General features: G+C 45.9%; 1 protein-coding gene across 1 annotated transcript in view; it reads right to left on the bottom strand.

Annotated features, from left to right (window-relative positions):
• The window catches only part of dgkza (diacylglycerol kinase, zeta a), a 562,825-nt gene extending 559,864 nt beyond the window's left edge, over positions 1-2,961 (bottom strand). The window contains exon 1 of the mRNA XM_078548888.1: positions 2,343-2,961. Coding sequence (XP_078405014.1) covers positions 2,343-2,575 — 233 coding nt within the window. The 5' untranslated portion in view covers positions 2,576-2,961. The remainder of the gene's footprint in view (positions 1-2,342) is intronic.
• Between the last annotated feature and the right edge of the window lie 13,647 nt (positions 2,962-16,608).

The raw sequence follows: 16,608 nt of genomic DNA, 5'->3' as shown, positions 1-16,608 counted from the left end.
CATGCAGCCCCAAAGATTTTGGGCCCAAGTGACTTATATACGTAGGCATCATACACCAGAAGTACCTCCATCTTTCACCATGGGCTACCTATCTCCCCATTCAACATGCAACTCCCCCCAGAATAATGGCCCCTCCCCTATATTGCAGAGTTTTATATCCGGGTTTCCGGATTGTGCTTGCTCAGAGGCACTTCCAGCAAATTTCAGGTGCAGCAGGAATCAGAGTCCCTTTTTAGGCATTTTATTGCAATTTTTCAACGTTCCCCTCTTCACTTATCCTGAGTGAGACCTGCTCGGGTTTTTTTTTGTCCCGTTGAATGCATTTTCGTGACCGAGTCACCTTCAAAATGGAAAAGCTGCGCCGATTGCAGCTTCGGAAACGGTGCTGCGCCTGATCTGCACCAATGAAGCCTCAACGAGTTGAAACTTCTTTTTATCCTTAAAGAAGGATTAAATATATAGTGTGAGTTTGAGGATGTTTCTCAGAGTTCCCGAGTGTTCCTGCTGATTTCCACCCATTCGAGCCTTGGAGAGCACTCAAAATGACACTGGCAAGAAATTTGAGTGGAATTCGACACCGGCAGAACAGGCGCAGGGATGGGGGTAATTTCGAGCCTAACTTCCATGGACATTTAAATAATGCCACATTTAAATAATGCCTCTTTTGCACCAATGCCTGTACCTCAGCAGCAATTAGTCAGAAGTAAAAACAAAAAACTACTGCGGATGCTGGAAATCCAAAACAAAAACAGAAATACCTGGAAAAACTCAGCAGGTCTGGCAGCATCGGCGGAGAAGAATAAATTTGACGTTTTGAGTCCTCATGACCCTTCAACAGAACTGAGTAATATTAGGAGAGGTGAAATATAAGCTGGTTTAAGGTGGTGGTGGGGTGGAAGTTGTAGGGACAAGCAAGCAGTGATAGGAGCAGATAATCAAAAGATGTCACAGACAAAGGAACAAAGAGGTGTTAAAGGTGGTGATATTATCTAAGAGAATGTGCTAATTAAGAATGGATGGCAGGACACTCAAGGTACAGCTCTAGTGGGGGTGGGGTGGAAAGACTGACCGGGCATTAAAGGTATAGATTTAAAAATAATGGAAATAGGTGGGAAAAGAAAAATCTATATAAATTATTGGAAAAAACAAAAGGGAGGGGGAAGAAACGGAAAGGGGTTGGGGATGGAGGAGGGAGTTCAAGATCTAAAGTTGTTGAATTCAATATTCAGCCCGGAAGGCTGTAAAGTGCCTAGTCGGAAGATGAGGTGCTGTTCCTCCAGTTTGCGTTGGGCTTCACTGGAACAATGCAGCAAGCCAAGGACAGACATGTGGGCAAGAGAGCAGGGTGGAGTGTTAAAATGGCAAGCGACAGGGAGGTTTGGGTCTTTCTTGCGGACAGACCGGAGGTGTTCTGCAAAGCGGTCGCCCAGTTTAGTCAGAATTAGTCAGAGGTCCCGCACACACAAAGCTAATCCATAAAATAGTCCCAGCGGTTCATGTATGGCACTTGGCATGGAATAGCTCAGTCTTAATTCAGACTTGATCCCAATTCCCGGAAACGATTTTGCTTTCATCCCAGAAAAGATTACCCGCCAGGTGTAGTGTCCATGGACAATACTGCAGCTTGTACATCTACCTGCCCAGACACATGTCACCATGTGATAGCCTCTATCCCTTGCCAAAGGGAGGCACGGATTAGCGGGATCTTTGAGATGTGTTTTCTGTAAACATGGAACACACTGTAAAATCTGAGATTTACAAACAGCGATGGTGAGTATCTGTCAATCACTTACAACTCCCGAAGGTCAGACCTCTCATTAAAGAGCCACGAAAGTACCACAACCCCACCAGCTTTTATGACATTGCATTTGTTGGATCGCGATGTGGGATCTGCACAGGCGCTTGCCAGCTCCCTGCTTATAGCACCGTAGGACCGGGGTTTTTGAGAGAGCACAAGCCCCAATTCCCTCTTTAAAAAAAACAGATTCGGCAGACCAATCTGCCAATTAACCGTCAATGTTACCTTCCTCACCTCAGTGCTCGAACCAATCTAGTAATTCGTTCATCAAGACTTTGACAATTTGCAGTGGATGTCACGACAATAAGCACAATGCAATGATAATTTTCCCAATTCTGCGTCTAAATAGATATATATAGTTTCGAGTGTGTCTAAATATATATACATAGTTTTAAATGTGTCTATATTTCTAGTTTCAAATACACACAGTTTCAAATGTGTCTATATTATAACAGTTTCAATAGAAGTTGCAGGACAGATTCCGCCTGTGCAGCCCCGAGTGGACCTGCACACAGACACACACACTGGGGAACTGCCTCCCTACCTGTACGAGACTTGTTTCTTGATGGCCAGATGTAGGAACTGGTTTTCTATGTCCCGGGCGGACGGCGCTCCGGGGCCGGCGGCGGTCAGCAGCAGCCCGTCCCCCGGGCCTGTCTCCTTGCCATCTCCCATGGCCAGGAAAACTTCCTCTTCGGTCAGCTCCAGCAGCCTGGGCAAATCGGAGGCACTTTCCCCGGCGGCCACGGCAGCAGCGACCCGAGCAGCTTCGGCCATCCCTGGCTCGGCGTCCGCAGAGGTGAGCGGCAGACAGACAGGCAGACAGACAGGCAAGGCAAGGCAAGGCAAGGCGGGACAATCTGATTCCCCCACAAGAGACGAGGAGGACCTAGCACTGTCACCGCCGCTTGGACCAAGGAACTGCTACAGCGTTTCAATTAAAAACCACACAGACACAGCGACAAATAAATAGCATATAGGACAAGTGGGTTAGAGGAGGGGCAGGGAGGGGCAGGGAGGTGTGAGGGTGACAGCTGAGGGGAGAAGCAGAGAGGGAGGAGGAGGAGGGACACGAGCTCGTGTCTGGGAGATCCATACATTAATAACTTATATCCCGGGGGAGGAGCAGGAGCAGGTGACTGGGAGATCCATACATTAATAACTTATATCCCGGGGGAGGGGCAGGAGCAGGTGACTGGGAGATCTATACATTAATAACTTATATCCTGGGGGAGGGGCAGGAGCAGGTGACTGGGAGATCTATACATTAATAACTTATATCCCGGGGGAGGGGCAGGAGCAGGTGACTGGGAGATCTATACATTAATAACTTATATCCCGGGGGAGGAGCAGGAGCAGGTGACTGGGAGATCTATACATTAATAACTTATATCCCGGGGGAGGGGCAGGAGCAGGTGACTGGGAGATCTATACATTAATAACTTATATCCCGGGGGAGGAGCAGGAGCAGGTGTCTGGGAGATCTATACATTAATAACTTATATCCCGGGGGAGGAGCAGGAGCAGGTGACTGGGAGATCTATACATTAATAACTTATATCCCGGGGGAGGGGCAGGAGCAGGTGACTGGGAGATCTATACATTAATAACTTATATCCTGGGGGAGGAGCAGGAGCAGGTGACTGGGAGATCCATACATTAATAACTTATATCCCGGGGGAGGGGCAGGAGCAGGTGACTGGGAGATCTATACATTAATAACTTATATCCCGGGGGAGGGGCAGGAGCAGGTGTCCGGGAGATCCATACATTAATAACTTATATCCCGGGGGAGGGGCAGGAGCAGGTGACTGGGAGATCTATACATTAATAACTTATATCCTGGGGGAGGGGCAGGAGCAGGTGTCCGGGAGATCTATACATTAATAACTTATATCCTGGGGGAGGGGCAGGAGCAGGTGTCCGGGAGATCCATACATTAATAACTTATATCCCGGGGGAGGGGCAGGAGCAGGTGACTGGGAGATCTATACATTAATAACTTATATCCTGGGGGAGGGGCAGGAGCAGGTGACTGGGAGATCTATACATTAATAACTTATATCCTGGGGGAGGGGCAGGAGCAGGTGTCCGGGAGATCTATACATTAATAACTTATATCCTGGGGGAGGGGCAGGAGCAGGTGTCCGGGAGATCCATACATTAATAACTTCGATATTGGAGTGGAGGGAAGGTCATTTAAAGTGAGAGCGGGAAAAGTGATTTCGATCCTTGGAGTGTGCGACCTGCGGACATGTCCAATGGTTTGCGGGTGTGTCCTGTCTGTCTGGGGCAGGGCATGGCTGGGCTGGGCGAACACTTGTGTCCATGCTGCTGGCTGGAGTGTATGGGTCTCCAGCTCAGTTCTGCCCTCTCCTCGCGGTTCTCCCTCTCGCCACCGGCCCCGCTCCTATACAAACCACGAGAACTGCACAGAACTCAAATTGCCACTGTCCACTTAACGACAGAGTTGGACGTTTTAATTATGAATCACTCAAAATGCAATCATCCATCCATTAAAAAAATATATAATTATAATTATGTGACATCAATATACTTTAAAACTTCGTAAACTTTGCGGATTCTTGAGGTTGAATTGAGTTTCAGCTACATCGCTTTCTTCTGGGATGGGAAAAATAACCAGGGCAAACGATTCAGACACCAGCTCTGATATTAAGCGTCAAAACATGCAGCCCAGGAAGGGTTAAACCACCTGCACAAATGACAGCAAAAACTTCTGAGGGGAGCCGGGCATGAAGTCACTCCCACATTGTATCAGTGATGACACTGCACAAAGAAGCTGCCAAGCGAATTGGAAGGTGCAAAGGTTATGTAGGGCGCTTTATAAACGCAAGTCTTTTGTATTTTGAACTGCTCCGTTCTAATCTGCAGCCCTCAGTTGGAAATTTGTGACATAATTTCGATTAGATTGTCGACATCCTGGCTTTCACAAGTTAAATACATTTAATGGCTAATTAATTGGTTCTTGATCACTTTGATATTATAGAAACACAGAATAGTTACAACACGGGAGGAAGCCATTCGGCTCATATGGCCGTGCTGGCTGCCCGTAAGAGCCACTCAACTGGTCCCACTCTCCCGCCCTTTCTCCAGAGCCTAGCACTCTTTTCAGCTGCTTAATTCCCTTTTGGAAGTCACGATTGAATTTGCCTCCACCACAGTCTAAGGCAGTACAATCCAGACCCTAACCACTGAATGTCTAAAAAAAAGATCCTCTTGAAGTCTATCACTATCCTCCTCACAGATCTCAATATTTCCAAGTTGTGCATCATCTGCAAATTTTGAAATTGTGTCCTGTGCACTCAAATCTAGGTCACTAATATAAATGAATAAAAGCAGTGGTCTTAGTGCTGACCCCCAGGGAACCACACTGTATACCTGCCTACAGTCTGAAAAACAACCAGTCAGCCTCCACAATCTGTTTCCTGTCACTCAGCCAGCTTGGTATCCAAGCTGCCACTGTCCCTTTGATTCCATGGGCTTCAACTTTGCTGACAAGCCTATTATGTAACACTTTGTCAAACGCCTTTTTGAAGTCCATGTACATCACATCAACCACATTACCCTCATCAGTTCTTCCTGATACCTCATCAAAAAACTCAATCAAGTTAGTTAACCATGATTTTGCCTTTAATAAATCCATGCTGGTTTTCCTTAATTAATCCACACTTGGCCAAGTGACTGTTAGTTTTGCTCCAGATTATCAATTCTAAAGATTTGCCCATCACCATGGTTAAACCTTTAGTTGCTGGGTTTATACTTGCACCCTTTTTACAATTTTCCAGCTCTCTGGCACAATTCCTAGATCTAAGGAGGATTGGAAGATTATGGCCAGTGTTTCCAAAGTTTCCACTCTTACTTCCCTCTATGTCCTTGGATGCATCCCATTTGGTCACTTATCAACTTTAACCCATCCTGTATTTCAACTACATTTTTTTTACTAAGACTTCAGCAGTAACTTCCTGCCTGATATAGACAGAGGCAAAGTGTTCATTTAATACCTAAACCATGCCCTCTGCTTCTATGTATAGGCCCCCTTTTTGATCCTTAATTACCCCCTCCTCTTATTACCTTTTTACTATTTATATGCCTGTAGAAGATCTTCGGAACCCCTTTGATGTTAGCTGCCAGTCTCTTCTCATACTCTTGATTTGCCTTTCATTTTCTTTCTCACTTCCTTTCTGAACGTCCTATATTCAGCAAAGTTCCAATTTGTATTAACAATCTGATAGCTGTCATATCCCCCTTTTACATGCTTCACCTTACTCTCTATCTCTTTCATCATCCAGCAAGTTTTGGCTTTGTTTGCCCTACCTCTCCCCCTTGTGGGAATGCATCTCAACTGTGCCTGAACCATATCCTCTTTAAAGGCAGCCTATTGATGATTTGCAGTTCGGCCTGTCAATCTTTGATTCCAATTTATCTTGACTGATCTATTCTTACCCCACTGAAATTCACCCTCCTACAATTTTTACTCTAGATTGCTCCATGTCCTCTCCATGATTCCTCTCCATAAATAACCTAAATGTTATGACATCATGGTCACTGTTCCCCAAATGCTCCCCTCCTGACACTAGACCCACCTCATTCCCTAGTACCAGACCCAGCAATGCTTTCTTCCATGTTGGGCTGGAAACATACAGTCGTGAAAATTCTCCTGAACACACTTCAGAAATTCTTCCGCCCTCTGCCCTTTACACTACTACAGTCAATTTAGGATGATTAAATCCACCATTATCACTACTCTATAGTTTGTGCACTTCTCTGTAATTTTCCTGAGAATTTGCTCTCTATGTCTTTCCCACTAGTTGGTGACCTATGGGATACATCAATGATGTGAATACACCAATAGTGCATGTTATCCCTAATAATTCTTATCTTAAGTCAAGCTACAATAATTCAACTTGGAAATGGTATTACTTGGGTTACCAGAGATATGTCTTGTTCTTTTTGTAATCGTTCCTGGAATGTGTGTGCCACTAATGCCCTTGTTCAGGGGGCATTTAAGAGTCACATGTAAGCCAGACCAGGACAGCAGATTTCCTTCCCCTAAAAGATATTAGTGAACCAGATGGATTTTTACAACAATTGGCAGCATCAGGCTTTTAATTCCAGATTTTTATTGAATTCAAATTTCACCATCTACCATGGGGGGACTTAAACCCAAGTCCCCAGAACATTACCCTGGGTCTCTAGAATGCCAGCCCAGTGACAATACCACTATGTCACCGCCTCCCTGATCCAATTTTAAAGACACATTTCCAACCCATACTTATCAAAAAGTGGGGATGTTGTGCTTTCTGAAGGGAAGGGCTTGGTGTACATCTCACTCATTGGCATATCAGATCAAAATCATTCTTCAGAAATGATGATAGAGGCAAGAACTGAGGGTCAGAGACCTCTCAGTCAGCAATCCCAAAATCATGATCATGCAGTTATGATGAAGCTAAAACAAACAGTGCTTAGGTTTATTTGTACAATTATGCAATAGTACACCAGATGGTAGTGGAGTTTGTACCATCAGTGTAACAATGATAGGTACCATCTGTCAAAAGTATAACGCAATGTTTGGATCTTTGTATTGACAATTTGATTCAGTGAGTAGCACTCTCTGAAATGGCCTCAACACCCACACTAGGTTTGGAGTGTATAATGTGGTCCAATACTGCACATTAGTACAAGATGGGGGAGAGGTACATTTTGACTGTGCAATGGCATTGAGTGGGAGCCAGAAAATCAGCTGCCCATTTCTCATCTCTAGCAATTTTTATTTTCACGTATTTCAAAATGGATTGCCAACTCACTATCACTGGCTTTCCACTATCAAAATTGCCTTTCGGGAGTGCTGTGTTTCTAGAATATTGCTACATAACAGTAGTCACTGTAAGTTGTTGCATGTGACGTTGTGAGGGCTGTGTCATTTAAATCCAATTTTTCTTGGACAGTAGATATGAATGTTTGTACAATTTATCTGACCGTTATCATGTGATTCTTCATCAACCGGCATGTACATAGTGATTGAACAAACGTAATCGTTGTAATTATGCTTTGGGGAGTGAAAATAGTAAACAAGGTGACAATGTTGAATTATGCACAGCATGCAAACAATGCAGGACAGAGCAGGGAAGGTTTTTACACAGGAAGGTCATGAGGATGCGGAATGCACTGCCAGAGTTAGTAAGTGAAGAAGAGACAGTATCAACATTTCAGAATAGGAACAGGAGCTGGCCATTCAACCCCTCGAGCCAGTTCATCATTCAATTAGATCATGGTTGATAGGTCATGGTTGACCTGTGCCTAAACTCCATTTATCTGCCTTTGGCCAGAAGTTTACGCTCCTCCACTGGTGGGTTTTAGGCGGGGGGTGGTGTGGGTAGTGTGAAATTGAAAGGATGGGATTCCCTCCGTGTTCCCGCCTGCCCCGACCATGTAGCAATTTTACGCTGGGGCAGGCAAAGCTCTGGACAGACCTATTATTGGCCACTTAAGGGCCGTTTCCTGCCGGCCTGGCAGGAGGATTGACCTAGTGTGGGGGAATCCTGAAAACCAATGGACTTAGATCTTGGGCGGGAAGTGAGGGGTTGGGGTGGTGGGGGGGGCACCTCCACGAGAAGCCCCCTTCTAAAGTCAGCCGCCCTGACCTCTTAAGATCTGGTGGCCTCCGGACCTCCCTCCCCACCAGACCTCTCCCCTGAGACCTAGATCCCCAACCTTCCCTACCCTCCCATCCTGGGGACCCTTGAATTTACTTTGGCCTCCGGTGCTTGGACTTAGGCTCAGATGTCCTCATGCAATTCCTCTTCAGTCCACAGCCGCTCTTTGTCGCTGCAGGGACTGGAGAGCTGCCGGCCAATCTGATTGGCCAGCAACTCTCTAAGGCGGGACTTCCTCCCGAGTGAGGGGCGGAAGCCATGCCTGCAGCCGCTTTAATGCTCATTCGAACATGATATGGCTGCGGAGCGATCCGAGTCAGCGGGGATGTATTCCCCGCAGACACTTCGGATGGAGGGAAGCGAGACCCTGCCATCCGAAAGATTCAGGCCTTTGTTCCATAACCCTTAGTGTCCTTACCTCATAAAAATCGAGTTATGAAATCTTCAATTGATCCCCGGCCTCAACAGCTTTATGTGAGAGAGAGTTCCACATTACTTGTTTGACAAGGTGTTTACTAAAACCCACTTTCACAGCCATATTTCCTTTCTCAGTGACTGTCTCCAGCTTACCCCACGTGGACTGAAATTCCATCCCTCTTGTTTCTAACCCACCCAGGATTACAGGTATCTCCGGGAAATACAATGTTCCTCGGACTGCTGTTCCCGTCGCATTCTGAGATCCACACTCAGTGCCATGCGCCGCCATATGAACACACTCAACCTCTCCCTCCAGCAGCACCGCCGCACCCTTTTTCAAAGCTGCGCGTGCCCCCTGTTTAGTTTTATTCTTCGTCTCATCCGACGCCTCAACAAGAAACTTTTTCTCTCAAGTGCTAAGGAACGCAAGCTCCAACAACTCATCGACACCAACACCCATCTAGGACCCTCCACCCCTGCTTGTCCCTCCGTCCCCACCCCATCTTCCAATCCCAGCCCCAGCTGCATATTCACTATACCCCCTGACCTTCCCCTCTCCAACGCTGAATGTTCAGTGCTCAGCAAAGGACTTAGTTTCATACCCTTACGCCCTCATCTCAATGAATTTCGGGCTCGGCACGATGCTGAACTCTTCTTCCGCCGTCTTCGTCTCCGTGCTCACTTCTTTGGGCAGGAGTCCTCTCCCCGTTCAACGGATCCTTTTACCCACCTCCAATATTCTCCCTCCACCTGGACCCCTCCCTCTGGATTCTTACCTTCTCTTGATCTTTTCATTGAGAACTGTCGGCGTGACATTAGCCATCTCAATTTCTCTGCTCCTCTCACCCATTCTAATCTGTCCCTCTCTGAACTTACTGCACTCCGTTCTCTCAGGTCCAACCCCAACATTGTCATCAAACCTGCTGACAAGGGTGGTGCTGTTGTTGTCTGGTGCACTGACCTCTACCTCGCAGAGGCTGAGCGTCAACTTGCAGACACTTCTTCCTACCTCTCCCTGGACCATGACCCCACCACTGAACATCAAGCCATTGTTTCCAGGACTGTCACTGACCTCATCTCCTCTGGACATCTTCCTTCCACAGCTTCCAACCTGATAGTCGCCCAACCTCGGACGGCCCACTTCTACCTCCTACCCAAAATCCACAAACAGAACTGTCCCAGCAGACCGATCGTGTCAGCCTGTTCCTGCCCCACGGAACTCATTTCTCATTATCTTGACTCGCTTCTCTCTCCCCTTGTCCAGTCCCTTCCCACCTACATCCGTGATTCCTCTGACACCTTACGTCACATCAACAATTTCCAGTTCCCTGGCCCCAACCGCTTCCTCTTCACCATGGATGTCCAATTCCTCTACACCTCCAGTCCCCACCAGGATGGTCTGAGGGCCCTTAGCTTCTCCCTTGAACAGAGGCCCGAACAATCCCCATCCACCACTAGTCTCCTCCGTCTGGCTGAACTTGTTCTCACACTGAACAATTTCTCCTTTAATTCCTCTCACTTCCTCCAAATAAAAGGTGTGGCTATGGGTACCTGCATGGGCCCCAGCTATGCCTGTCTCTTTATGGGGTATGTGGAACATTCCTTGTTCCAGTCCTACTCCGGCCCCCTCCCACAACTCTTTCTCCAGTACATCGATGATTACTTCGGTGCGGCTTCAAGCTCCCGTCTGGACCTGGAACAATTTATTAATTTTGCTTCCAATCTCCACCCCTCCATCATTTTCACATGGTCTATCTCTGACACTTCCCTTCCCTTCCTTGACCTCTCTGTCTCAATTTCTGATGATAGACTGTCCACCAATATCCATTACAAGCCTACCGACTCCCACAGCTACCTCGACTACAGCTCCTCACACCCCGCTTCCTGTAAGGACTCCATCCCATTCTCTCAGTTCCTTCGCCTCCGTCGCATCTGTTCTGATGACGCTACCTTCAAAAACAGCTCCTCTGACATGTCTTCCTTCTTCCTTAACCGAGGTTTTCCACCCACGGTCGTTGACAGGGCCCTCAACTGTGTCTGGCCCATCTTCCGTGCAGCCGCCCTCACACTTTCTCCTCTCTCCCAGAAACATGATAGGGTCCCCCTTGTCCTCACTTATCACCCCACCAGCCTCCACATTCAAAGGATCATCCTCCGCCATTTCCGCCAACTCCAGCATGATGCCACCACCAAACACATCTTCCCTTCATCCCCCCCTGGCGGCCTTCCATAGGGCTCGTTCCCTCCGTGACACCCTGGTCCACTCGTCCATCACCCCCTACTCCTCAACCCCCACCTATGGCACCTCCCCATGCCCACGCAGAAGATGCAACACCTGCCCCTTCACTTCCTCTCTCCTTACCATCCAAGGGCCCAAACACTCCTTTCAAGTGAAGCAGCATTTCACTTGCATTTCCCCAACTTAGTCTACTGCATTCGTTGCTCCCAATGCGGTCTCCTCTACATTGGAGAGACAAAACGCAAACTGGGCGACCGCTTTGCAGAACACCTGCGGTCTGTCCACAAGAAAGACCCAAACCTCCCTGTCGCTTGCCATTTTAACACTCCACCCTGTTCTCTTGCCCACATGTCTGTCCTTGGCTTGCTGCATTGTTCCAGTGAAGCCCAACGCAAACTGGAGGAACAGCACCTCATCTTCCGACAAGGGACTTTACAGCCTTCCGGGCTGAATATTGAATTCAACAACTTTAGATCTTAAACTCCCTCCTCCCATCCCCACCCCGTTTCTTCCCCCTCCCTTTTGTTTTTTTCAATAATTTATATAGATTTTTCTTTTCCCACCTATTTCCGTTATTTTTAAATCTACAACTAATACCTTGTCAGTCTTTCCACCCCACCCCCACTAGAGCTGTACCTTGAGTGTCCTGCCATCCATTCATAATTAGCACATTTTCTTAGATAATATCACCACCTTCAACACCTCTTTGATCCTTTTGTCTGTGACATCTTTTGATTATCTGCTCCTATCACTGCTTGCTTGTCCCTACAACCACCGCCCCCCTCAACTTCTCTCCACCTCCCACCTTAAACCAGCCTATATTTCACCCCTCTCCTAACTATACTCAGTTCTGCTGAAGGGTCATGAGGACTCGAAACGTCGACTCTTTTCTTCTCCGCTGATGCTGCCAGACCTGCTGAGTTTTTCCAGGTAATTCTGTTTTTGTTCCACATTTCCAATGCCTTTTGTATGAAGAAATGCTTCCTGGCATCATCCTCAAATGGCCTAACTCCAATTTTAATGTTATTCCCCTTGTTCTTCTGGGCTCTCCCACCCAGAGGCAAGAGTTTCTCTCAATCTAGGTTAGACTGGTAATTGAGGGTTGAAGGAAGTGGATATAGATGGATATGGAAACAGATCAGGCACATGGGATTAGGACGTAGTGCTTAATAACAAAAAAACTTTCTTGAAAATAAAGCACCTTTCATGAACTCAGGAAGTCCCAAAGAGCCTTACAGCCAATGGGGTACTTTTGAAGTGTTGTCATGCAGGAAGATCAAAAATTAATACAGGCAGTTTGGGCCAAACTGCTTGTTTTTTTGCTGCTATTTCTGTGTAATGCTGTATTGGGGCAGATGTATAGAATGTAGGAGGTGGACCATTGTGGAGTTGCAAACAATTAAGCTGTTGTGCAGGAGTTAGTGAAATTTTGAAAGAAGCAGGTAGTTATCCTCAATTTAGTGTAGAGTGAAGGTGGGAGACTTGCATTTACACAGTGCATCATCAGTTCCCTCAGCAGCGAGATCAAATGGCATCCATTTTGTGTACAATGAATCCTGACAAGTATCAATGATACAAATGACCAGTGAATGTGTATTTGATGGTTCAGAGAGAAATATTAGTTAAGACATTGGGAGTACCACCCGAGCCAGGTTCAAGAGGTACTCAATTCAATAACAAAACAAGAATTTACTTGGAGGTTGCTGCTTGAGCAATGTAACTTTCCCAGCTGGTAGCACACTTACCTCTAATTTAGGAGGTTATGTGTTCAAGATCTATTTCAGGACTAAAGTACACAATTCAGGCCAGACTCCCGAAGCAACTGCTCTACTTGGAACTCAGCCATGGCAGGGGACTCCCAGGAGGATGACGGAAATGCTTTAGGGATGTCCTCAAAGTATCCCTGAAGAGATCAAACATCCCTGCTGACTCATGGGAATCCCTGACTTGTTACCGACCAAAATTGAGAAGGTGCATTCTGGGAGGAACCGAACACATTGAGAGACCTTGTCGGGAATGTGCAGAGGTAAAGTTGAGGAATTCGAGAGAGCCACAGAAACATCCAAACAATCCAGCTGCCCAACCCTTCAAGCACCATCTGACCCGCATGTGGCAGAGTCTGCAGATTGCAAATTGGACTTATCAGCCATCTCAGAACCAGAACCAGAATCAGAATAGAAGCAAGTCATTCTCAATCCCAAGGGACTGTCTAAGAGGAGAAGACACAATCCAGGCTGATTAGAACAAGTCAACATGTTTTTACTAAAGGGAAATCCTGTTTGACAAATTTATTAGAGTTTTTTGAGGATGTAACTAGTAGGGTAGATAAAGGGGAGCCAGTAAATATAGTATACCTGGATTTCCAAAAGGCATTTTATAAGGAGCCACACAAAAGATTAATAGGCATCATAAGGGCTCATGGTTGGAGTTGGGAGTAATATATTAGCACGGATAGGGGATTGGCTAACGAACAAGAAGGAAAGAGTGGGCATAAACTGAGCATTTTCAAGTTGGCAGGCAGAGAATAGTGAAGTGCCACATGGACTAGTGCTGGGTCCTCAGCTATTTACAATCTATATTAATGACTTAGATGAACAGACAGAGAGTAATGTATCTAAGTTTTCTGATGATACAAAGCTAGGTGGGAAGGTAAGCTATAGGGAGAACACAGAGAAGCTGCAAAGAGATACAGACAGGCTAAGTGAGTGGGCAACATGATGGCAGATGGCATATACTGTAGGGAAGTGTGAAGTTATTCACTTTGGCCGTAAGAATAGAAAAGCAGAATATTTTTTAAAAGGTGTGAAACTTGTAAGTGATGATGTTCAAAGAGACTTGGATGTGTTGGTACATGGAACACAGAAAGTTAACATGTTAGTATAGCAAGCAACTAGGAAACAAATGGCATGTTGGCCTTTATTGTAAGGGGATTGGAGTACAGGAATAAATAGGCCCCGCTACAATTGTTCAGGGTTTTGGTGTGACCACATCTGGAGTGCTGTGTCTGTTTCCGCTGGTTGGGAAATCTAAAACAAGGGGGTAAAGTCTCAGAATAAGGTGACGATCATTTAGGACAGAGATAAGGAGAAATTGCTTCACTCAAAGGGTTGTGGATCTTTGGAGTCCTCTAACCCAGAGGGTTATGGATTCTCCGTTGTTGAACACATTTAAGGCTGGTATAGACAGATATTTGGTGTTTTAGGGAATTAAGGGATAAGGGGGGGGGGGCGGGTGCGGGAAAGTGCAGTTGAAGCTCATGATCAGCCATGATCCCATTAAATGGCGGAGCAGGCTTGGCAGACTGTGTGGTCTGCTCCTGCTCCTATTTCTTGTGCTCTTGTGTTATTCTGGTCAACATTTCTCCATCAACCATAAACACATTACCGGGACCATTATCATTTGTGGGATCTCACTCTGTGCATGTTCATTGCCATCTTGGCCTCCTTAACACCAGTAGATATATTTTGAAAAGTGATTCATTAGATGTGAAGTACTTTGTGACATCCCGAGGGCATGATAATAGCTATATGAGTACAAGATCTTTCTGTCAATTGTGTTCCACTTTAAGAAGGAAGGATGTCTGCAATTATGCAGAATTATGCAGAAAGTGGCAAAGCATTTGTGTGATTATAGGTAAGCGTGTGTGTACAGTGGAATAGGTATTTCATCATTCTACCTGAGCAGCTGTGAATTTAATACAGTTACATTAATGTATAGCTAATTATAGCATAAGATAATATATATCCCTATATATCTAGGAGCAGGTTTGTGCAGTGCATGAGGTGATGGGAGCGGGGAGGTTGTCTACCTCTCCACCATCTAGCTTGGGGCCTCAATTGTCACCCAGGCAACTGCACACACAAACTGCAGCTAGACTTGCCCTCCTTCCTCGCATCTATTCATCACAACAGACAGACAAATCCTTCCATGTCTCCCCCCTCCCGTCACTTTGTAGATTCAGTAGATTGAAAACGAACACTTAACTGCGTGTGGGCAAAGACTGTCATCTCATTAACATTTGCCGACTAATTTATATGTAATAAGCAAGGGGTAATTAAAACAAATTGTGATTTTAGCAGCTTTCTTAATTTCAGTTACTGTGCAAAAACGTGATGCTTTTCATAAATACATGGCTGCAATTACTAATGCAAATTTAAATAAACCACATTTTTAAAATAGCGATGGCTTGGAAAGTGCATTCATGACAATAATCAATGCTGATTAATTATTCAAATTAGCTGCTAGCAAAGCAGCCTGTGAAAGTGGTAGCAGTGTTTAGGAGGGATATTTTGCTCCACTAGCAGATCTCCCATGGTGTTGCTGATGGTCAATTGGCAGATCCTCTAATTATGCGGATGGGGACATTACATCCCGCAGCGCACACGCTCACAAAAACCCGGGAAACAGGAACAGCATCATACAGGGTTCCAGCACGGCCGAAGGGTCCTAGGATTTCCAGAGTCCTCATCATTACTCATGGCAGGGAGGACACCCACACTGAGCCTCGTGCCGGGAATTCACCAAAGGGATTACAGTAGTGTGGAAAATTGAAATCAGCAACAGCACTTAAAGGGCTGCTGGGAAAGTTGAAGGGATGCAGCATTCAAAAGTTGTAAATATCTTTTGACAGGTGGAGGTAGGAAACAGAGTCTAGTGAGTATCTGATGGAATAGTGAAATATCTGAACTGCCCCTCTCTCTTGGATGCCTGAGATAGGTATGAGGAAAATTGCTTGTTTGACAATCCGGGAGAGAACAACAATTTCCAGCTCTATACTGCCTTTAATGTAGCTCTAAGTTTGTTTGATAACACTCCTGCTAAGCACCTTGACACATTTTAAGACATTATTGAAACATAGAAAATTTACAGAAGGAGGCCATTCGGCCCATCGTGTCTGTGTCAGATGAAAAAGAACTATCCAACCTCATCTCACTTTCCAACTCTTGGTCCATAGCCCTGTAGGTTACTGCACCTCAAGTACACATCCAAGTATTTTTTAAATGTGATGAGGCTTTCTACTTCCACCACCCTCTGAGGGAATAAGCTTACTCCACTAGACCCCCAATCCTTCCAACAATCACTTTAAATCCATATTTCCTGGTTTTTTGCCTCTTTGGTAAGGGAAACAGGACCTTCCTAGTCACTCTGTCTGGGGCCCCTCATAACTTTGTACACTTCAATTAAATCTCCTGTCAACCTCTGTTCCGGAGAAAACAACTCCAACTTATCCAGCCTTTCCTCATGGCTAAAATTCTCCATTCCTGGCAACATCCTTGGCAATTTCCTCTGTACCCTCACTAGCGCACATTCTTCCTGTAATGCATTGACCAGCGCACCAACTCAGCCGAACTAGTTCTACAGTTCTAGCATAACCTCCCTGCTCTTACATTCTATGCTCAGCTAATACAGGGAAGCATCCCGCATACCTTCTTCACCACTTTATCTCCCTGTCCTACTACCTCCAGGATCTGCGAACATGC

The sequence above is a fragment of the Cetorhinus maximus genome, chromosome 9 (assembly GCF_964194155.1).
Source record: "Cetorhinus maximus chromosome 9, sCetMax3.hap1.1, whole genome shotgun sequence".
Taxonomy (NCBI): Eukaryota; Metazoa; Chordata; class Chondrichthyes; order Lamniformes; family Cetorhinidae; genus Cetorhinus; species Cetorhinus maximus.
Note: the sequence above shows the minus strand (reverse complement) of the source record. Positions and strands in the feature narration are given on the sequence as shown.